The 24597-nt window shown below is 37.2% G+C and overlaps 1 protein-coding gene across 3 annotated transcripts in view; it reads left to right on the top strand.

Moving 5' to 3' along the window:
* Positions 1–24597, top strand: part of ZNF521 (zinc finger protein 521) — a 312636-nt gene that overhangs the window by 251198 nt on the left and 36841 nt on the right. For all 3 annotated transcript variants that reach the window (XM_049769548.1, XM_049769546.1, XM_049769547.1), the window contains one exon: positions 23295–23426. In XM_049769548.1, coding sequence (XP_049625505.1) covers positions 23295–23426 — 132 coding nt within the window. The remainder of the gene's footprint in view (positions 1–23294; positions 23427–24597) is intronic.

Raw genomic sequence — 24597 nt, 5'->3', positions numbered from 1 at the left:
AAAACTCTGATCTCTTTTCTTTCTTTATATTTTTCTTTTCTTTCTTTCTTTCTTTCTTTCTTTCTTTCTTTCTTTCTTTCTTTCTTTCTTTCTTTCTTTCTTTCTTTCTTTCTTTCTTTCTTTCTTTCTTTCTTTCTTTCTTTCTTTCTTTCTTTCTTTCTTTCTTTCTTTCTTTCTTTCTCTCTTTCTTTCTTTCTTTCAAAAATTTATGAGGATTTATCAAAATATGCCAATGATGAACTTTCAAACACTACGCAGATTATTTTAAAGCTCAGTTGTGGAAGTATTAGAAAACACTGCTTCCTAGCAGTAGCAAAGATTCCTTCCTTATACTTCTTTTTCTTTCTTTCTTTCTTTCTTTCTTTCTTTCTTTCTTTCTTTCTTTCTTTCTTTCTTTCTTTCTTTCTTTCTTTCTTTCTTTCTTTCTTTCTTTCTTTCTTTCTTTCTTTCTATTTCCTCTTTCCTTCCTTCCTTCCTTCCTTCCTTCTCCTACTCTTCCTTCTCTTCCTCCTCTTCCTCTCTCTTCATATGTTTCTTTATTTTCTCACTGAAACTCATGATCTTCTCTTCCTCACCATACCTTCAGAGAGTAAATGGGAAACAGTAGAGGAACAAAATCAATATAAGAATCCTAAAGTGTAAAATATACTTGCTATAATATTTTCAACAAATGGAATATGTATTTCTTTCCTTCTTGATAACAGACAAGACTAATATTTGCTAGGTAGTTGCTTGATTAGGTAGGTCTTGCACTAGACATTGTGTCTCAACTCTTCATGAGTCTCAACCTCTCAGATCTATAATGTAGTTACTTTACATTGCATACTTTACATTGCATAGACACTGAGCTAAGACAAAGTTAATTAAGCTAGGTGAGACCTCATAGCTTAGTAGTGATAGAGTGTTTCCCACTCACTACTGAGTGGTACATGAGAGAGACTTTGCAGAAAATGTCTGTGATAGCATTTAAAACTACATTTTCAAGTGCAGAGACAGAGACAGGCTACTGGTAAGAAATTTGTTTTGTATGCAGTCAACCCAAGTTCGATCCCAGCACTGCATATCTATTATCCCCTGAGCACAGCCAGAGGTGGTCTCTGAGCACAGACCCCAGCATGACCCCTGAACTTAGTTCAAGATGTGGCCCAAAATAAAAATATAAAATATAATACTATCTTCAACAGACTACAATGTACGTCAGTTCAAGTCTCTGGTACAGTTCTTAGTTTATGCCTTGCTAGGCCTACCATATGTATTCTGCACTAACCAGATATCTTTCTTTCACAGTGGAAGCAACTTTTGTGACAGTTCTAAAAATGAGAGATTAGAACATAGGACTCAGTAATAATGGTTCTCTTGCTAGCAGAGCAACCTTCCTTTCAAATAAGATGGGGGATTTTTTTTTCATAAATTAAAAAGGATTTATTGGTTGCCCATTCAATTGCTGAGTATTCATCGAAAATTAATATTTAATCAGTATGCAAAGAGGCTTAATTGCATTTGTGACCTGCTTTCTTACATATTTGGGAGGGCAGAGATGAAAACGGGGCACACACAGTAGCTGCATTTTACTGCCAGAGTGGAACTTTACAATCCTACCAGGGGACCTTTTGGTAATGTTTGTAATGTGCAGCTATTGTGATTTAGGAAAGAAAAATGCTACTGCTGGGCTTTATTTTCAAGAGATTTTTTTTTCAAACATCAATTAATGCAATCGAATGTAGTATGGGGAAATGCAACTTTTTATTTACATTTCTGGGGCCCAGGCAATGTTTGTTTGTTTTTGTTAACTCTAGTCGTTTGAGTTACACAGTGTACAGTTTTCTTGTTGCTGTTGTTGTTTGTTTGAATAAGTTCAGTAAGTTGTATTTAACAGCCTATGTAAAACTCTCCACATGAAGACGAGAAAACAGCTTTGTAACTGGTAGCATTTGTTGTGAAACAAATAATTCTGCCTTGTTTCACACAGCTTGTTAATAATAACATTTTGTTAGGAGATTTTGTAATAAAATGCTATCATATTTTTCTTACCCATACTCATAATATTAAAACATGTTTTTCTTTCATGCTTTTATCCGATTTATAACATGGTAGATATAAAGAAAAACAAAAACAGGGAGTTGGAGAAATAGTACAGAAGTTAGGGCATTTATTTTGCATGTACCCAGTCCTGGTTTGGATCCCTAGTGTCACATAGCATTATGAGCACTATAAGAAGTGATCTTTGAGCACAGAAGCAGAACTAAGCCCTAAATATCACTGGGTGTGACCCAAGTCCTGTACTGAGGGGATTCTCCTTCAAAAGAATCATATACTTAAGCCTTAAAAGGACATTAAAATCAGTAAGTTAGTCAGAAAGAACTATTAAAATAGATCTGTGCTGGCAAGTACACTTTTCTGAATTATATTTATGATAGTTATGCACTACTTCCCCAAGCACACATATCAGTACACACTGTGCTTTCTAACTTCATGAGTATTGAGACCCAGTACATTGTCACAGGCAATTTAACTGCAAACTTGTGTTCCATGTTGAAATTTAATTTGTGTTCTTTCTCAGAGCGAGCCTATAGCCATGTTTAAGTGCACTTGTAACCAGCACCTGTCACTTGAAGCAGATCAGTTAACTTTCTAGGATTTTGGTTACCATTCTGTTACTGAATAAACTAGCTTAACTGATAATTAATTTGCAATACCAAGTAAAAACATACATTGCATTTTGTGAACAAAGAATGTTCCAGAATGTAAGGCATTCTTACATTTATAATCATCCTCATGTAGAAATAAAGGAATAAATAGACTCTTGTCATTAGTCTTCTCAATGATGAATCTCTTTATGGGATTGTCAAAATGGAGGGGGAGTGGTTTATTGACTTGTAGGGACACTTCACTCAGCTTCTTCTGCTTAAAGGTCATTTTGGCCCAATCACCAGTATGATCTTCTGAAGCAGATGAGTTCATCTGTAGACCTAATCGGGTGAGTTAAGGCCACAGTGACTCCTTTGACTTGGAATTTCTCTGCCTGATAGGCCCGGAAGACAGAATTTTTCTAAAACTCATTTCCAAAGAGAGATGCAAACAATGAGTCTTCTGGATCAATCACTTTAACACATCTTCCCTTCTTAAGTTGTTCCTCTTGCAGGGACATTCTCTTATTTTGTGGGTGCCATTAAGTAAAATAAAAATTCTCAGAATAGTCTGTCTTGGATCAAGATGCTAATCTACTTTCATATCCAACATCTGCTTACTTGAAGGAGTGTTGTGTTGGTCCTTGTACTGTCTCATTTTATGAAATTTTGTCCTCAGTTCTTTGAAGTAATTGGGCCAAACTTTAAGGTGACTTTTCTGCTCATTTCAGGAAAGGATATTGGTAGTGTTATTAGATGTTTTTCTCTAAATTCTAGTATTTATAAATTGTCAGTCATTGTGACTTGGCTAAAAATATGCTAAAAGCACAAGCATTTATCCAGTTTTTGCAACACTCTAGGTTTGATCTCTAGTACCAGTTACTGCTGAATGATAGCCCTGGAAACCCTGAAGCATGGTCTGAAGTGATATCTATAAAAATTACAAGTAAAAGAAGGAGTTAAAAATATATGTACTATACCGTATTTGTCGGCGTATAAGACTACTGGGCGTATAAGACGACCCCCTAATTTTGCAGTTAAAACATAGGTTTAGGCCTATATTTGCTGTATCAGACAGAACATTCCTGTGCTGCAACTGTATGTACCACAGTGAGCCAATCACAGCAAGCAAAGGTACAGAGGTTCTACTGTCATAGACTTCCTCTCTGACTCTGGCCAATCTGAGCAGGTTTTGACAGTGTAGATTAGGGTCCAGAACATCGTCTAATTTGCATGCATAAAAAGCCTGCTTGGATTGGCTGAGTTAGAGAGGCGGTCCGAGCAGCCTTGCAGTGATTGGTGCAGGATCGAGTTGGAAAATTCGTTTTGTGGCAATATTCAGACAATTTTCATTTAGCGGCATATTGAAACATTTTTTGGGATATAAGACGACTCTCGATTTTCAGTTGACTTTTTTTTGTTTCAAAAGTCGTCTTATATGCCGGAAAATGCGGTAATACTTACTTTCATTGATGCATGCTCAAAGAATTTTCATACACATATGTGTATATATATATATACATATATATACATACAAAAATATATACTCATTTTTCTTTCTAACCTGGCTTTCCTCCATTATTCAGAGAAGGCAGAATGTTTTTGCTTATCAGACTATGCCTTTTCTATCTTATCTAAGTTGTTTTTCTACAAAAATCATACTTTATGTTGTTGTATCAACTTTGTACTTTGGTTCTTGAGACAGCATTGAAGTTTTATGTTGGTGTCACATGTCAAGAGGGAAAACAGAGTTTGTAAATATATAAAATGTTGAAAATGATTTAAATGTTTTAATAATTTTCCTTTATAGATTTCCTTTTATGATAGGAAACACCAAATCTTTTTATATTGACACAGTATATAATATTTACTTTTTTAGTACGAGTCTTAAGTGATCTTGTTAATTTTAGAAAAAATTATAAAAGGAATTATTATTTCAAATTATAATTTTTCATTGTCATCTTAGAAATATCTACTAACTTTGCAGAAGATACTTTAAGGAATTGCGATCTGAGCAAGAGCTATCCTTAATTATTTTGTCATGTTCTTCAATTAACAGATATAGCTTATTAAGTAATGGATGCTTTTTATTAGCTCATTTCTTATTCTTTTTAAAAATTTGATTTTTATTTGGGGCCGAGATATAGCACAGCAATAGGGCCTTTACCTTGCAGGCAGCCAATTCAGGACAGATGCTGATTTGAATCCTGGCATCCCATATGGTCTTCCATGTCTGCCAGGAGTGATTTCTGAGCGCAGAGCAAGCGTAACCCCTGAGTACTGCTGGGTGTGAACCCAAAACCAAAAATTAAATAAATAAATAAATAATGTATTATTATTATAATAACTTTTTGGTTTCGGGGCCACACACCTAGCTGTTCTCAGGATTTAATCCTGGCTGGGCCTGTAGGATCAGATGTGGTGCATGGATTGAACTCAGATTGGCTTTGTGACAAGCAGTTTCCTTATCTGGTGCACTATTTCTCTGGAACCTATTTCATGGTCTTTAGCCTTAGTTTTGTTTTGGTTTCGGGGCTATCCCATTATACTTAGGACTTATCAGTGCTCAAAGATTACCCCTAGTGGTGGTGCCAAGGACTGAATCCAGTCTGCTGTGTAAGCACCTTTACATTCTGTACTGTCTCTCTAGCCCCGATTTTAGTTTTTGACCTAACAAGATAACTGGGAGTATCTACTTTTTTGCCACATTTCCAAACTAAATAGAAATAAGACAAATATTTATTACAATATGCATTGTTGGCCTCCTTTTCTCCCTCCCTCCCTTCCCTCCTTCCTTCTTCCACTTTTCCTTCCTTCTTTTCTCCCTCCCTCCCACCCTCTCTTCCTTCCTCCCTCCTTCCCTTCCTTCCGTCCTTCCTTCCTTCCTTCCTTCCTCCCTCTCTTCCTTCCTCCCTCCCTCTCTTCCTTCCTCTCTCCCTCTCTTCCTTCCCTCCCGCCCTCCTTCCCTCCTTTCCTCCCTCCCTTTCTTCCTTCCTCCCTCCCTCCCTTCCTCCCTCCCTCCCTCCCTTTCTCCCTCCCTCCCTCCCTCCCTTCCTTCCTTCCTTCCTTCCTTCCTTCCTTCCTTCCTTCCTTCCTTCCTTCCTTCCTCCCTCCCTCCCTCCGTTCCTTCCTTCTTTCCTTTCTTCTTTCCTCCCTTCCTTCCTTCCTTCCTTCCTTCTTGCCTTCCTTCCTTCCTTCCTTCCCCCCTTTTAATAGATAATAACTTTCTCACTTGTATTGCTCTTGACTGACAGAAACAGAAGGAAATGAGTATGATTCATTGGTATGCCAGTAGCAGCCTGACTTCAGCATATCATGTCTAGATATGCTGGTGTATCCAGAATGATGCCCCAGAGAAAAAAGTAGGTTCAGAACATATTGAGCTAACCTATTTTCCATATGTAAGTGTGGCATTACCTATTTAGTAAGCCACACACTTAGGAATGTGCATGCAGTATTAGTTTCTTCCCAAATACTCAATTTAGTTAGTACCATATCAGGGAGCAGCCTATAATAGTATCATTAGCTATAGGCAAAATACAATTAAGGAATCAGGCTTTGTTTCTGAATAATTGTAATTCCATAAAGGACAGCTTTACCCAGTCTCCACAGGTTTTTGGTGACAGTTTAACCAAATCACTATTATTGCGAGTGAGAGGCGACATCAGCATTCAGTCATGCATGCCTCTTATGTCATAGTTGTATAATCATGTTGCTTTGGATTGACAACGCAGGCCAATGCACTGCACAGAATGGTTCTCTTAACCCTCTACAAACCAGGGTGTATGGGAAATTTAACTTTCCTTTATCAAATCTTCCAACAGATGCTGCCTTGTAACTCTGCTTTCCTCAACAGAGAAGGGTATTTTTCAAAGACAAAAGACAATTTCTAGTCGTTTTTTTTAGCAAATTGGGAATGGAGTGGATAGGAATATATTCAGACCTTGTCACGGATCAAAGGCATGATCAAGTAACTTGAAAAGAGAACTAACTCTTTGAATGTCCAAAAAAGAGAGAGAGAGAGATAGAGAGATAGATAGATAGATAGATAGATAGATAGATAGATAGATAGATAGATAGATCTGTAGCTTTTACTTTAATAGCTTTAAATTATGCTGAACAAAGAAAATAATTTTGCTTATTTGGGGTGTTTTTAGCCCACTCTGTGGTACTCAGGACTTACTTTATTTCTTTTTTATTGTCTTATTTTTAAACACCATGGTTACAAGTTTGTTCATAATAAAGCTGCCATTTTTTATAGTTAAAGTTGTTCAAGATTGAGTTGCTGTCATACAATGTACAACAACCTTCACCAGTGCACGTTTCCCACCACCAATGTCCCTAGTTTCCCTCTCACCCTCTCCGATGCTCTCTTCTCTTCCTTCTGACTGCTCAGGAATCAGTTCAGGGTTTCTCAGGGGACTGAATGTGGTTCTGTGGTTCAAACTGAGTATGTGCAAGGGAAGTGCCTTAACTTTTATAGAATCTCTCAAGCCTAAGAGGGAGTAGATTTTTTAAGTGAAGTTCAATGCAATCAGAGTACTGGTTTCAGTAACCCTTAGTTCTGATATTACCATAATCAAAATGCTTTGCCATTATTGGTATATAGGTTAATAGCCCTAGACTCAATATTTTTTCATCTTTTAAGCAAGTCCCTATTAATTAGATTGTTTCCAAAGTCCCTTATCTTTATCTTATACTTGCTTGTTTATTACTTCTTTTCCATTTTATATTAAAAAGCACAATGTTCTGGGATCTTTGAAAACATTGGGGATGAGCACTTTGTCAAGTATATATTAGAATATTTCTTAGTAAAAATATAATACCAACCATGGTCAGTTACCTCTCCTGTGCCTTCACAATCGTATTTCCCATACCACTTTTCAAATTTCTTTGAGCATTGGGAGCATTATTTGGTTTTGGAAGGATGTTAATCACCTTATACTAGTTGAATGTCATCCTCTATTTTTCTTCAAGCATAACAACTTTATCTAAAACAGAGTCTGGAGTAAGAACCTATGCATAGATTTATACCATACATTTAGTTTTCTTTTAAGTGTGTTGTGGCAGAATATTTTCCTTTGCTAATATATTTTGACACCTTATAGTTGTAACCTGCTGTTCTTTTTAATTGCTTATTGTTATTAATTATATGGTGGTATCAGAGTTGGCTGCTTGAGCCATTTGGCTGTAAAGAAATTCATTGTATTATTGCCATTGGAGCTATAGAAAATTTCTAGCAATCTATCTAGAGATGAATATTTTGAGCTCATGTCCAGTCAAAATTTGAATATGGGTCAAATCTTTAAGTGTTTTCTTTCTGTTGTAACAATTTGTTTCATCTAGTCTATGCCGAGCTCATTTATTTTTCTGTTATCTTTTCTTTTCAGTTTTTGATTTGCTGCCCATTTAGTGAAGTTTACTTTTCTTTTCCAGTATTCTAATATTCCAGTATTCTACTTACTGGCCTGTGCAAATAGTGTTCTTATTTTTGGCCTTATCTTCTGAACTGAAACATTTCTTTCTCAATTTTATCTTTATAATATGACTAACATGTCTGAGTTTACAACTTTGTTACAGGCACATTTCATTTTAAATCATTGATGTTGATTGGACATAGCCTTAAGCCCTGATTTTCAATGAAAAGGATCATTATGTCCCTGAAGAGTAACTATAACCACCACCACCACCCCACACACACTTACACTATAAATAATCAGATGTATTTATATTCCCAAATTAGGAAACTGTTAACAAGATACAGGAAGAAAGAGATGAAAGAATACTTGCAAATTAGGGATGTGCACATGTAAATACTCTGCTATTTATCAATATCTATCTGTTCTTTAAATCTGGGCTTAATTTAGAATTCATGACCCCACAGCTGCGTGTTCCACAGAACAGCCAGGCCAAAGCGCTCCTCTGCCTTCTGGCAGCGTGACATTAAATTCACACTAGTTAAGCCAACTTAAATTGAGCCTCCTTGAACCTTCCTAAATAAAACTAGTGGCCTTAATTACAATCAGGCAATTTAAAGGTTATGGAGCTCTAACTAGTACTGCAGTATATCACTTTAATAATGCACAGGAAAATTTCTCTAAGGGGTGGCATCGTTTGATTAGAAGAATTCAAGTTTCACAGCACATTTCCAATAAACCGTTTTTAGAAATCTTATTGCATTTATTGCATCATTACCTTTTTTTTCCCTTTTATTTTTCAAAGCCAAGTTTCTAAGGTCACACCAATATAACAATAAAAATGAGTCATTTTCAAACAACATGCAGTACTGTGATCTTTTTTTTCACTACTAGAAATTTTCTTAGTGTTGCCACAAAGGGAAAAAGGGTGGAATAAGGTCCCTTGCAAACTTAAGAGCTGGCATTTATGTCTCGTACCCTGCCCAATTCCAGACATGGCATGTACTTTGATAGCCAATGTGGATACTAAAGCTCACAGTTGAGGAGAAACAATGTCATTTTTGCCAAATTATTCTTAATTACCTTTGGAAGCTCCCAAATTGCTTCTGATCTGTAATGTGTAGGCACCTAAAACCTGGTGGTTGTTGGAGAATATTTTAGATGCTGGTGAACCGTCCTCTTCAATAGTGCCCAGGATACAAGAGCTACCCACCCTGTGGGAGAAACTATTCACCCAACACCCATCAATCAGATAAGGGGCTAATCTCCAAAATATACAGGGCACTGACAGAACTGTACAAGAAAAAAAAAACATCTAATCTCATCAAAAAATGGGGAGAAGAAATGAACAGACACTTTGACAAAGAAGAAATACAAATGGCCAAAAGGCACATAAAAAATGCTCCCTGCCAGAGAGATAGCATGGAGGTAGGGCGCTGGCCTTACATGCAGAGGGACGGTGGTTCAAATCCCCTGAGCCTGCCAGGAGCGATTTCTGAGCATAGAGGAGGGTGTAACCCCTGAGCACCACCCGATATGACCCCCCAAAATATTGGGGCTGGGCAGTGGCGCTAAAGGTAAGGTGCCTGCCTTGCCTGTGCTATCATTGGACGGACCACGGTTCGATCCCCCGGTGTCCCATATGGTCCCCCAAGCCAGGAGCAACTTCTGAGCATTACCGGGTGTGGACCAAAAACAAAAACAAAAAAAAAATGCTCCTTGTCACTAATCATCAGGGAGATGCAAATCAAAACAACGATGAGATACCATCTCATACCACAGAGATTGGCACACATCACAAAGAATGAGAACAATCAGTGCTGGCGGGGATGTGGAGAGAAAGGAACTCTTATCCACTGCTGGTGGGAATGCCATCTAGTCCAACTTCTATGGAAAGTGATATGGAGATTCCTCCAAAATCTAGAAATTGAGCTCCCATTCGACCCAGCTATTCCACTCCTAGGGATATACCCTAGGAACACAAGAATACAATACAAAAATCCCTTCCTCACACCTATATTTATTGCAGCACTATTCACAATAGCCAGGCTCTAGAAACAACCAAGATGCCCCTCAACAGAGGAATGGCTAAAGAAACTGTGGTACATATACACATGGAATATTATGCAGCCGTCAGGAGAGATGAAGTCATGAAATTTTCCTATATATGAATGTACATGGAATCTATCATGCTGAGTGAAATAAGTCAGAGGGTGAGAGAGAGACGCAGAATAGTCTCACTCATCTATGGGTTTTAAGAAAAATAAAAGTCATTTTTGCGGGGCCAGAGAGATAGCACAGCAGTGTTTGCCTTGCAAGCGGCTGACCCAGGACCTAAGGTGGTTTGTTCAAATCCCGGCATCCCATATGTTCCCCTGTGCCTGCCAGGAGCTATTTCGGAGCAGATAGCCAGGAGTAACCCCTGAGCACAGCTGGGTGTGACCCAAAAACCAAAAAAAAAAGTCATTTTTGCAACAATCCTCAGAGACAATGAGAGGAGGGCTGGAACTTCCAGCTCATTTCATGAAGCTCACCACAAAGAGTGGTGAGTGCAGCTATAGAAATAACTACACAGAGAAATACCATAATCATGTGAATGAATGAGGGAACTGGAAAGCCTGTCTGGAGTACAGGTGGGGGTGGGGTACGATGGAGGGAGATTTGGGACACTGGTTGTGGGAATGTTGCACTGGTGAAGGGGGTGTTCTTTACATGACTGAAACCTAATCACAATCATATTTGTTATCAAGATGTTTAAATAAAGATATCATATAAAAAAGAAAAGAAAATATATGTCTTCAACCAAGAAATAACTTTGATTTCTGATATCACATGTGAACAATATATACAGTATCCCTGTCCTCATTAAGCTTATAGTCTTTTTCTTTCCAAAAATTGGTATTTTAAATGACTTATACGTGCTCTGAGCTGGACAAAAAGGATAATGATAATTTTGATTCTGCCCTTCCACTGGCTATATTTGATGTGCTTAGAGTGCAGGAGAAATGGGACAATTACTAATATGCAAGTCATAAATTTGAGTGTAGAAGGAGGGCCCCTCTATATATCTTAATAGGAGATGGAGGACATTTAAAGACCCCAGTGGGTAACTGAAGTGATGGAGAATATGGTGGCCTAAATATTTTGTTTTATTCTTGACACATGTGTCAGTAACACTTAACTTCAATGTGGGGCATAGTGAGAGACAAAAAAAAAAAATTCTTTCATTTGATGGTGAATAGGTTTTCAGTTCCCAAATCATTAGCAGGAGCAAGCTATGCTTTCTAGAAACCATGAACAGCTGATCAACTAAGGAGAAGACTTTCTTACTTCTGGTTCAGTGCTCAGGGATTACTCCTAGTAGGGGTTAGGTGAACATTAATGAAATACCAGAGATTGAACTCAGATCAGTGTCATGCAAGGCAACCTCTCTACACTCAGTACTTCTTCACCTTATACAGTTATTTTTGTTTGTTTATTTTCAAATATCTCCATGTAGCAGTGCAGAACCAGGTTTGAAGAGTGACGACTCCAGACACATTCACCTTGCTAGCCACTGCTGTGTGAAATTCACGGTCACTGTTGTACCATATTTGCTCTTGATGATATTTTCTCAAGAGATTTTGCTTTAAAGCAAGTTACATTTGGTTTACACTGTGCGAAGGAACCGCTTTCAGGGTGAGCAATTTGGGTTTTTCTACCAGTGGGAGGGAACTAATAGTAGCTATTTAATACCAAAATTTAAGCCAAGAATTTCTTAAATGCCTACATATAATTTAGCCAATTAAAAATTAGGGCTTTGTAACAAAAGAAGGCATAACTATTAATAAAAACATGAATTTCGATCATACAGGTACAATATAGTGACTTATCTACAACTTGGAACAAATACAATTATTCTGTATATATATATATATATACATATATTATATTAGACATGAAGTGCATATACTATTTTCCTGTAGAAATAAGATATACATTTTGACTTTGATTCCTGTCAGATATGTTAGCAAATGAAAACTCTTTGGGGGGGAAGGTTTGGGTCAAACCCGGCGGCGCTCAGGGGTTACTCCAGGGTCTACACTCAGAAACAGCTCCTGGCAGGCTCAGGGGACCATATGGGATGCCGGGATTTGAACCACTGTTCTTCTGCATGCAAGGCAAATGCTTTACCTCCATGTTATCTCTCCGAACCCCCCAAAGAAACCCCATTTTTTAATTATTTCTTTACCAGAGCATATTAATCTTATTTCAGGAAGTAATAGAGGCAAGCACTAAAAGGAAAATAGGGTTAGTTCAAATTTGTCATATGGTTAGTGTATAATATATAAAGGAAAGAAACACACTTTGGAAACCCAATTGATAAATAATAAATACTGTTTTAGTGTCGGTCTAGGCATTTTGTTCTGATAAAATTAGATGTAAGACTAGTAAGTATATATTTCTCATAAATTCAATAAATATTTATTGAGTCTCAACTATAAGTATGCACTGTTCTAGGTATTTGGCATACATCAGTGCACAAGCAGACAAATGTCCCAGCCCTCCTGTAACTTGGCTTATAATAGCAATTTTATAAATTACCCCAAACTTAGTTCTCTTGTCACTGATTTTGTATCCCTACCTTGGGGTGCCACCCACCTCTCTGCAGTAGCATGGCAAAAGCTGAAATGTAAACTGAATTGAAACACATTATTTCCAATCAAATTGTATGTCTAATTTATTATGCTACATGGAAGTGAATGTTTTTATGCCGTCTGCATGCTCACAAACTGACAGTCAAGCAAACAAAAACAACAACAACAAAAAAAAAAACAGAGAAGCACTAAAGATTATGTGGGAAAATACATAGTGAAAATTAATGGAAGGATTGTGAGTAATGAGGAAAATGGACTATATATCAAGGGAGCTAGAATCTCTTTCCTGGGATGCACCAGCATGTGCTGAAGCCCAAACTTTGTACAGTAAAAATAAATTAATTAATAAAAAAAGAGCAACCTTCATTTTTAAAAACTTAAAGAATAGGTTTTATTTATTTTACTTTTTGTCATTTGGGGTAGCAGTATGGTACATTCGCAAGCAGTGCTTAGAGGATCACTTCCACTGTTACTCGGTCAATTGGGTCAGATGCTTCAATGTGCAGACCTGGAAACTTGGAGCAACTGGGGCTACCCCATAATGCAGGGGTACCTCCTGAGCTGTATCTAGCAGTGCTAGAAATCAACTCAGAGGCTGGAACATACAAAGCATGCACCTATGATCCCTGAACTAAATTTCCAGCTCAGATTGAATTAGAGGGAATCAACTTCCACCTTTGTCTTTTTCAAAACAAATTACTTCTTGGTATTTTTATGCACTGTTTCTTTGCTTGCTACTCTCTTACCTGAATAAGAATAAGAATAAGAATGACTGTTTCTTGGGGGCTGAGGTGGGGTGGAGATTTTAGATGAAGACTTGGAAATACCAACATTCTGGTCATGTTTCCCAGGCATCTTTGTCTCCCTCATTTCTTAATGACTCCAAAATATCATTGCTGAGTCCCCACAGGTTGAGGAAGCCATCTTTCTGTGGCAATGTTTGTTTCTTATTCACTGTTAGAACAACATTCCAGTGTTTTCCCCTTACACGAGAATATTCTAATAACTACTGCATACAGCTGAGAATAATAGCGAAGGAATTGGACGAGATTGCATCTTGGAGCATATGAAACCCCCCTGCCTGACTCTCCCATCTCTACCCACCTGGACCTCCTGCTAGTTTCCAAGCTGCTGATGTTTATGGGGCTCTAGGAAGCCCCTGGGCTCTTTAAAATCTGCTGGGTTCAATGCAACCTACCCCAAATGAATCATTTCCTGCTCCAACCCTGATGATAATGAGAAGTTTAAGACGGGAAATGACAGTGTGGTATCTTATCAAGGGCTTTGATTAGAAAGTTTAAAAGCATCATAACCTTTAGACCATCAGTTCAAAAAAAGTAGTATCTAAACTAAATGTTTTAACTTTACCTTGTAGTTACCCTTGTAATAATATTATGTCTGAGACACACAGAACATAACATTACTTTGCTGTTAAATACCTTATGATTAGATGTATTGTATGTGATTTGTCAAAATTTAGGTAGCTGGTACTGATTTAATTAATACCCCCATTCATATATTTCTCTTAGTATAAGTGTTGTGCATGTATCTCGTGCTCTGCTCTTTTGTGACACAGAAATGCCCATGGTGACAGACATCCCCATTTCATCAATGAAAGAAAATCAGGAGCATATTGGTGTTCATCTTCAGGGAGCTTTTGTTTTCATGTTGAGTGGCTTAAAGAAATCAGGCAAAACTTTTTAACGCATATGAAATACATGTTCACACAATACCTAGTCCTTTAAAATTCTCCTTTACTTTGGGGGCATAATGACTAATCTATTGGCAGTCTTGGAAACCCCAGAAATAGTCTCCACTGTCAAATTAGCACTTCCTTGTGTTTACATTACCATGTGAAATATGTGTGGTATATAGTACAACAAATTATAGTGGCCTGACTTCTACGGACCTAGAAAGATGTGATGGCTAGGCTCATGGCAAATTACAGTACAATCCACATATTTTTCTACTCCTGGTTTCTAGGGTGAGCCAACATAGCCAAGGGCTGAATTTTGTCATATATGGCTTTTCTTTGTTACTCTTCAGACCCCTAGCTTATAAATGTGTGCTTGGAAATTAACACAGGAAAGAGGAGAAGCAAAGCAAAGGGTAGGGGGCTGGGAATTGGTTGAGGGCATAGTTTTCTTAGATTGAAAAAAATATATATATATAGGAATATAGTGGTACATGCATTCAAACTCGAAAAATTACAACTGCAGGGCGTTTGATTCCTCAGTTTGGATTCTGAGGGCAGAGTTTATTTCCACTCAAATCAGAGCTTTTTAAGTATGGCCCCTGCCACATGATGATGCACAGGAGGGGTTTATAGCTTTGGACTTTAGCCTATAGATTTATGCAGTAGAAGAGATTGGAGTATCCTTCTGGCCAGTCTCAAGGGTAAATGAGAGGAGTTCTACTTAGAAACCGTTACAAATTGGTCCTCAGTAATGGTTGCAGTGTTGATCAGACGATATAAGAAAGCCCCCAGTGATTCCTGGAATAACAGCTGCATGTAAGTCAACCACCGAACATTTGCTTGTAGCTGTACAAGAATTTTGTTTTTATTGAAGCAAAAGGAATATAAACATGGGACACACAGTCTGGAGGCTGCTTAAAGGGTTTCTCTTGTTTAAAGCTTATATTGGAATGTCAGTGTCTTGTGTTAAGCTAACAGTTGCCATGTTGGAACTTAAACTTGAGTTGTACTTAGCATCCAAATGGTAACTATTATGTTTGTAAAACTGCAGGTTTTACAAATTGAATGGATACAAAATCATTGTTCCCTTTGATCTGACTTTAGACAAACAGCTTTTGTTCTTATAGCACACGTTTGAGCATGATTATCATGTTCCCTATGAAGGCAATGAGGTCCTGTTGCAATTATGCATTCAGACACTTTTCTTGAAACATTTAATTTGGAGTAAATATTTACATGAGCTTGAATCTCTTCTGTGTAGTCTTGATTCCTATTTACATTTACATTCATACTAAAATGGAGATTAGCAAATGGAAATAATTGTTTTAGCTGAAATGTACATACATGAAATATTATTCTTCAATTAGACTTTAATTGTCACTGTAAAGTAAGTGACCAGGACAGGAAGTTGCTGGCTCTTCCAACTTATTCTCATGGTACTTTCCTAATGTTGAATGTGTAGTATGGGTGCCAGATGTACTCACCTGGAATATGACAGAGTTTTTACTCTATTTTGTTTTCTTACTATTTGTTCTGAAAATATGTGGGTTTACACTGAAAGCTCTGTATTCTCATTCAGTTGACTAATTTGCACCCTAATGTCATTCTCCCTTTCCATGTACGAATTTCTGCTTCCACATCTATTTAGCTGGAAGTTATTTTGTTAGCATTGCTCAGAGGATACTCCTGGCTCTGTGCTCAGAAATTACTCTTGGCAGGCTCTGGGAAACCATGAGATGTTAGGGATCAAACCTAGGTTGGCCTTGTGCAAGGCAAATGCCCTACCTGGTATGCAATCACTTTAGCCCCTTAGCTGGAATATTTTCCATCTACTATTTAGACTAATTTTTTCTTTTTTTTTTTTTTTTTCCCTCCTCCCCACCCGACCCCCGCCTGTACTCTAAACAGGTTCTCAATTTCCCTCATACATTCTCATTATTAGGACAGTTCAAAATGTAGTTATTTATCCAACTAAACTCATCACTCTTTGTGATGAGCTTCCTGAGGTGAGCTGGAACTTCCAGCTCTTTTCTCTTTTGTGTCTGAAAGTTATTATTGCAAGAATGTCTTTCATTTTTCTTAAAACCCATAAATGTGTAAGACCATTCTGCGTTTTTCTCTCTCTCTCTCTGACTTATTTCACTCAGCATAATAGATTCCGTGTACATCCATGTATAGGAAAATTTCATGACTTCATCTCTCCTGACAGCTGCATAATATTCCATTGTGTATATGTACCACAGTTTCTTTAGCCATTCGTCTGTTGAAGGGCATCTTGGTTGTTTCCAGAGTCTTGCTATGGTAAATAGTGCTGCAATGAATATAGGTGTAAGGAAGGGGTTTTTGTATTGTATTTTTGTGTTCCTAGGGTATATTCCTAGGAGTGGTATAGCTGGATCGTATGGGAGCTCGATTTCCAGTTTTTGGAGGAATCTCCATATCGCTTTCCATAAAGGTTGAACTAGACGGCATTCCCACCAGCAGTGGATAAGAGTTCCTTTCTCCCCACATCCCCGCCAACACTGTTTATTCTCATTCTTTGTGATGTGTGCCATTCTCTGTGGTGTGAGGTGGTATCTCATCGTTGTTTTGATTTGCATCTCCCTGATGATTAGTGATGTGGAGCACTTTTTCATGTGTCTTTTGGCCATCTGTATTTCTTCTTTGTCAAAGTGTCTGTTCATTTCTTCTCCCCATTTTTGGATGGGATTAGATGTTTTTTTCTTGTAAAGTTCTGTCAGTGCCTTGTATATTTTGGAGATTAGCCCCTTATCTGATGGGTATTGGGTGAATAGTTTCTCCCACTCAGTGGGTGGCTCTTGTATCTTGGGCACTATTTCCTTTGAGGTGCAGAAGCTTCTCAGCTTAATATTTTCCCATCTGTTAATTTCTGCTTTCACTTGCTTGGAGAGTGCAGTTTCACTGTTTGCAGATGACATGATACTCTACTTAGAAAACCCCAAAGACTCTACCAAAAAGCTTCTAGAAACAATAGACTCATATAGCAAGGTGGCAGGCTACAAAATTAACACACAAAAATCAATGGCCTTTCTATACACCAATACTAATAAGGAAGAAATGGACATTAAGAAAACAACTCCATTCACTATAGTGTCACACAAACTCAAATATCTTGGAATCAACTTGACTAAAAATGTGAAGGACCTATACAAGGAAAACTATAAAACTCTGCTCCAAGAAATAAGAGAGGACACGCGGAAATGGAAGCACATACCCTGCTCATGGATTGGCAGGATTAACATCATTAAAATGGCAATACTCCCCAAAGCACTGTACAGATTTAATGCGATCCCCCTAAAGATACCCATGACATTCTTCAAAGAAGTGGACCAGGCACTTTTGAAATTTATTTGGAACAATAAACACCCTCGAATAGCTAAAGCAATCATTGGGAAAAAGAATATGGGAGGAATTACTTTCCCCAACTTTAAACTTTACTACAAAGCAATAGTTATCAAAACAGCATGGTATTGGAATAAGGACAGGCCCTCAGATCAGTGGAATAAGCTTGAATACTCAGAGAATGTTCCCCAGACATACAATCACCTAATTTTTGATAAAGGAGCAAAAAATCCTAAATGGAACAAAGAAAGCCTCTTCAACAAGTGGTGTTGGCACAACTGGCTAGCCACTTGCAAAAAATTGAACTTAAACCCCCAGCTAACATCATGTACGAAGGTAAAATCCAAATGGATTAAAGACCTCGATATCAGCCCCAAAACCATAAGATATATAGAACAATACGTAGTTAAAACACTCCAGGACATTGAGGCTAAAGGCATCTTCAAGGAAGACTAATTTTTTCTTAAAAATTATTACATATTGCTTATTTTTTCTTACTTTTTGACCATCATAATTTTAGTGTGAAGTAAAAATAATCTCTATTAATAGGTTATACATAGATTAGTTGTATTTTCTTCAATTTTCAAAATAACCTACACAGGCAAATAATGCTCATTGTAGAAAAAATGGAGAATATAGATAAGCAGAGAGGGTGAAGAAAGCCTGCATGTTTTATCCATAGATCCCATCTATAACCCTTAAAAATATAGAATTGCATCAGCCTATTATATACTTATGGAATATTATAATGGTTATTAAATCAGTTAACTTTTAATCTTTCTAATACATGAGTCAGACTGTATTGTCAATTACTTACTGTCAGCTGCTACCTTTCCAGGGAGCAAAAATGGTTATTTTAATTGAATTTTTAAACTTTGGCACCTTTTGGAAGTTGAGGGTATGTGGAGACAGGGTGCAAGTTGTAGCTTTGTGGATATTACCCTAAATACTGAAATCCCCCAGAAATTGGAGGTACAGATAGTGCTACCTAATAAATGTTGATTTTTAAGTTAAAAGCACAGTGGGGGGGAAATTTTTTTTTACTGCTCTTAATTACTACCTTATGCCTTATAAAAATCAAAAAAGAAAGAAGCTCAGTTTTGAAAGGAATTAAGACTTAACCATTAATTAATTAATTAAGACTTAACCAATAATTAAGCTTCCTAGAAATTCTTTGGAAGTAAAATACTGCTCTTAGCAGCACATCGTAAGTACTGAGTGCATAGGAGCTGTCTACAAGATTATAAGAAATAAGAATAAGAAAAAGCTTCAAAATTCTTTTTTATTTTTTTTGGTTTTTGGGTCACACCCGGCGGTGCTCAGGGGTTACTGCTGGCTGTCTGCTCAGAAATAGCTCCTGGCAGGCACGGGGGACCATATGGGACACTGGGATTCGAACCAACCACCTTTGGTCCTGGATCAGCTGCTTCAAAATTCTTAATGATAAATTTTATGACATTTTCTTTACTATCTATCTCTCCTACTTTGATTTTACAAAATAAAAAGATGCATTTGGTTTTCCAGTTGAAAAATTGTTTCAGTCCCTCATGTCATCACTTTTATTTACTTTTCACTTTTATCCTGAGGTCATAAGCAATTGTAAGAAAAAGAAAAGATGATAAGGAAGGAATAAAGACAAGAATGTGTATGGTGTGTTCACTGCCCAGCTTGGAGCATACTGGTGTTTTGTTTGTTTGCTTTGTTTTGTTTTGTTTTTGTTTGTAGCCCCACAGCCAAGAATTTTTTTACTTGACTTTTTTTTGGGGGGGTGCGGGGGTTTGGGCCACACCTGGCGGTGCTCAGGGGTGACTCCTGGCTGTCTGCTCAGAAATAGCTCCTGGCAGGAACGGGGGACCATATGGGACACTGGGATTCGAACCAACCACCTTTGGTCCTGGATCGACTGCTTGCAAGGCAAACACCACTGTGCTATCTCTCCAGGCCCCTTATTTGACTTTTTTTTTAAAGCTTTTTTTTTTGGGGGGGGGGGGGGTTTGGACGACACCAGGTGGTGTTCAAGAGTTACTCCTGGCTATTCGCTCCGAAATCGCTCCTGGCTAGGGAGACCATGTGGAATGCCCAGGAGCAAACCAGGCCTGACCTGGATCAGCCACATGCAAGGCAAATGCTCCACTGCTGTGCTATCGCTCCGGTCCCTATTTTATTTATTTATTTATTTATTTATTTATTTATTTTATAAATCACCGTGAGATACGTTACAAAGTTGTTCATGATTGAGTTTCAGTCAGACCCACAAACAGTTAAGGAGTACAATTATGACAGAGAAAAAATCACAATGACCTTGATAGTTAGAAATGATCACTCTGGGTAAAAACTGGGTGTTGAAAGGAGATAAAGTGGCATGATACCCCTCCAGAATACTGTCTTCTATTTGTCATTTTTATCCTACTAAAATAAATAAGAAGACTATTTGTTTAAAAAGACTTAACTATGGAATTTATGGTCCCATTATGGAAGAAATGGCAGCTATACCTTCCAGATTTCTCCCTCTCCCCGCAATTTTGCAATGCTTTTGAGATGTAAGTATTCTTGGGGACTGAAGAAATAGTACAGCATGCAGGGCTAGTGCATCTAGCTCACTGTTGATTAAGTTTAATCTTCAATACCTATATTGCCGCAGATCCTCACCTGGAGTGATTTCTGAACAGGAGTAAGCTCTAACCACCACTGGGTGTGATGCAAAGACCAAAAAACAAAAAAGTTCTGATAATGTTAGATGCTATTGTTATATTCATTACTGCCACTTAGCTCTATCACAAAGTGCTAGATTCATATTCCTGAATTTTACATTAATAATGGGTTAATACTTTGTGATTATTTCACACTTTTGTGAACTCAGCTAAATGTGAATTCTTTGACATTTTGTGCCATAATCTCTCTGTTCTTTGAAAAGAAAATAAAGATTGATACAGATGCATTCCTCCTACTAAGACATTTATATTATTTTTGTTCTGTCACTTTTTTAAACAAAATACTGATAGTCAAGAAAGATAATAGCACATGAAAGATTATCTTAACTTGATTAACTAATTCCCTTTTATGTTCTTTTTTTTTCAAATACATAGCATTGTTCCTGAGAAAAACAACCAAATGCATATATAGTGCAAATATAAGAATTCTAGGATATCTATAAATACTGAAGATGTAAGAATTCTAGAATAAATGTGTATACCTGTTTATTTCAACAGACCACACTTGATTACTGTGAAAAATACATAATTTTATTAGGAAATCACAATCTGTAGTTACCTTATTACTTTCAAAATAAAGATGTATAACATTCGGGAAATATAAAATCTTTAAAATTGGCCAGAATTTCTGATTTACTGACTCAATTTCTTATCAGTAACATTTCGTACAATTCTTAATACCTAATTTTTGGAATTTTTTTTTTTTTACTTTAGGATTAAAAGAGGAGAAAGGAATGGATGAAAATCCCTTGATCTTATATAATCCCTAAAGCTTTCTGTATAACCCCTGGTCATGTCAGTATGCTCAATTAAACTTCTTCTTACATAATTATAATCAAGGAATTTGCTGTGCCACCCAAAGACAGAGTAGGTTTTTATCTCTTGTGAAATGTAGACAGTACTGGGTGGCTTAATTAGTACTTTGCTTCTCTTTTTTAAAATTCCAATTCTTTGCTTCTAAACACTCATACTTGTGTGAGAAGATTAGGAATACAAATAGAATGATTTTACTCCTAGGTAGCTAATAATAATTCACTTTGCAACTAGGTCCTTGAATTGCTGAAAATATCAACTGGTGACATATTTATACATGCATGTTGCCTTGAATTGTAAAAATATATATCTATGGGGGTTGGAGAGATAGAACAGGGGAAAGGTGAATGTGTCTTTCCCTTTTTCAATTCCATGTACCCATGGTCCCATGAGCATTGACAGGAGTGTTCCAGTGGGTTCCTGAACACTACCAGGTATGACATTTGAGACTCCTGAACAATGCCAGAGTGATCCAGATAACCTGAGCTGCATCTCATTTTGGGATCCTTGCATTGAATTGTGTTCTGGAGTTTGCTAAAATTGCCAGAAATTGCCAGTGAGTAGTGCTTGGGGGTGTATCTCTCCTGCCAAAGAAAAAGAAAAATTTTCTTATAAACCTGTTACTCACTATGTAAATATAGATGTAAAATAGCTGACAGCATTCTTCATAGCATTTTTTTGTTTTGGTTTGTTTGTATGTTTTGGGGCTACACTCAGTAACGCTCAGGGTTTACTCCTGGCTATGCGCTCATAAATCACTCCTGCCTTGGGTGACCATATGGGACGCCAGGGATCAAATCGAGGTCTGTCCTGGGTCACCGTGCAAGGCAAATGTGCAAGGCAAATGCCCTACTGCTGCGCTATCGCTCCAACCATCTTCATAGCATTTTTCATTATTGCAAGTAGAGCTTCATAATGGCCAGGCCAAGGAGTATGTGGTACAAAGTATAATAGATCTGCTAGGATCAGAAATACTAATATCAAGTTGTCTGAGTTCGAGTCCATATTACCTGGGTTTAAGCACTGACTCCACTGCGTGTTACCCTGTGAATTAGAGCAATTACTTCAGTTCTCTATGACTCGTCTGTTAAATGGGAGTAGTGTTCCACACAGTTATGAAATGCATTGAATTCACATCTGTAAACCTTTACATTAACTATGTCTGAAATACAGTAAACAGTAAAGAAGCATTTGTGCTACTGATACTAGTTTTTATTTTTTCTAATTAAAGGTCTTAAAGAGTTAGAATATTCCAAGATTTTAATTTTATAAATATTTCAATGTGGATAAACAACTGTCTATAACAAAATTAATGTTAAGTAGCAGCTGTTATATCAAAACATTTTTTTACCATTTATGATAAAAAAAATTCTAGACTAGACAAAATCAAAAGAGGAACTGAAGTCCTTTGAAGTGCTTTCAGAAAAAGACAGGGAGAGTCTAGATGGGGATAAGATTGAAACTATTAAGGAAGCAATGGCTGGAAGTTACTAGGAAGTAGGAGTACCAAGCAGAGAAATTTATTTATAGAATATATAATGAATAATGTTTCAGAATTGCCTGAAAATTTTAGAAGCACGAAAAAAATCGATATCAATAGGAATTCCACTGTATAACATAGATATAGAATTTTCTAGAACCTTCTAGATAAATCATGAGAGAGGAAGTTGTAGATAAGCCCTTTTATTTAGGAATATAGAAATACACAACTCATAAAAATCATTCTAGCTAATGGAGTTTACCCATTATGAATATATAAATTATGCTTTAAACCTCAAATTAAAATATCTGACTTTGAGATAAAATCTGACTCTCAGCAACCTTTGAATTTTAAATTCCAGAAGTGTTTCAAATTTATGTGACTTCACAAATAATGTGAAGTAACCAGAAACTATGTACACTATATATCTATATACCTTTTATATATTAGGTAATGGAAACAGTCTACTGTATATAATTATATTTAAATAACTATTCTATTTAAGGTTTGATGGATTTCAACTTTTCTCTTAATAATTGTCTCTTAACAGATGAAGGATTGAACCATGAATGCAAACTCTGCAGTCAGACCTTTGACTCCCCTGCCAAACTTCAGTGCCACCTGATAGAGCACAGCTTTGAAGGGATGGGAGGCACCTTCAAGTGCCCCGTCTGCTTTACAGGTAGGCCATGTTTTCTCAGTAACTCTGGGTGTGCCTGGACACAGTGTGTCTTTCCTACTAAAGCAAGCTTCCCACTGCTAAGGCCTTTCACAGATAAGACTTTAGTTCCATTTGGGGAGAAGGTGTTTGAATTCTATGATTTAGCATTATTGATCACAGCCTACTTAAGGCTATAATGGCAGGGAGGTTAACCATCAGGATTAACAAATGGCATTTCAGGTTCTCTCAAAGTTCACACTTTCCCATTAAGAAGATGATGTCCATGTTCTCTTTACTTTTCTGCTCTGGATATTTGAGGTTTATTAAAACAAAATACTGCACAGAGTTACTTTTGAATCATGGGGCATTCAACAACACATGCAACTGTGTTGTCAGCTCACAACTGTGATTTAAATATGAGTGTTTCTATCATATTTTCCATAAAACGTTTAAAAAAGCATCACTGAGGGCTGAATTGATAGTACAGTAACTAAGGTGTTTGTATTGCATAATGCTAGGCATGACCCCCCAGAACCACATATGCTCTCCCAAACCCTGCCAGGAGTAGTGACACCCAAGCTCAGAGCCAGGAGTATCCTTGAGTATAACCTCGTGTGCATCCCCCTCCCCCCAGAAAAGGTACTATTGAAATGTTCCAAAATTTTTTGACCTGGAATACAGATTGAAGGGGGCATTTATTTACTTTGAAATTGAATTTTCTAATAAAACCTTTATTTAAGCACCATGATTACAAACATGTTTGGTAGTTGGGTTTCAGTCATAAAAAGTACACCACCCCCCTTGCCAGTGGAATTTTCCCACCACTAATGCCCCTCATCACCCTCCTCCCCACCAAAATAGAATTTTTTAAGTAGAAGTTGATGCATGTTTACAAATTTGAGAAGAAACTTTTCTTCGATATTATAGCATTATTATTTTCAGCAGCACAAAATATGTAAATCAGAAATTATCTTTGGAATCCCTTAAGAGGTTCACATATACTGCTGTTACTCCCCAACAATGGCAAAGTTATTTTGGAAAATCCTTTATGAGAATTTTGCATGCATCTTAGACTCTGTGGTCAAGCCCCTCCGGGCTATCTTTCCCTTCCAGTCCAAATAAAAATGTATCTTTCCCTCAAAAAACTGAGTTCTTTGTTTCCTAGCCACCTCGCTATTTTCAGTCTATAGAT

The sequence above is a fragment of the Suncus etruscus genome, chromosome 3, assembly GCF_024139225.1.
Source record: "Suncus etruscus isolate mSunEtr1 chromosome 3, mSunEtr1.pri.cur, whole genome shotgun sequence".
Taxonomy (NCBI): Eukaryota; Metazoa; Chordata; class Mammalia; order Eulipotyphla; family Soricidae; genus Suncus; species Suncus etruscus.
The sequence above is the reverse complement of the archived record's forward strand: the minus strand, read 5'-3'. Positions and strand labels throughout refer to the sequence as shown.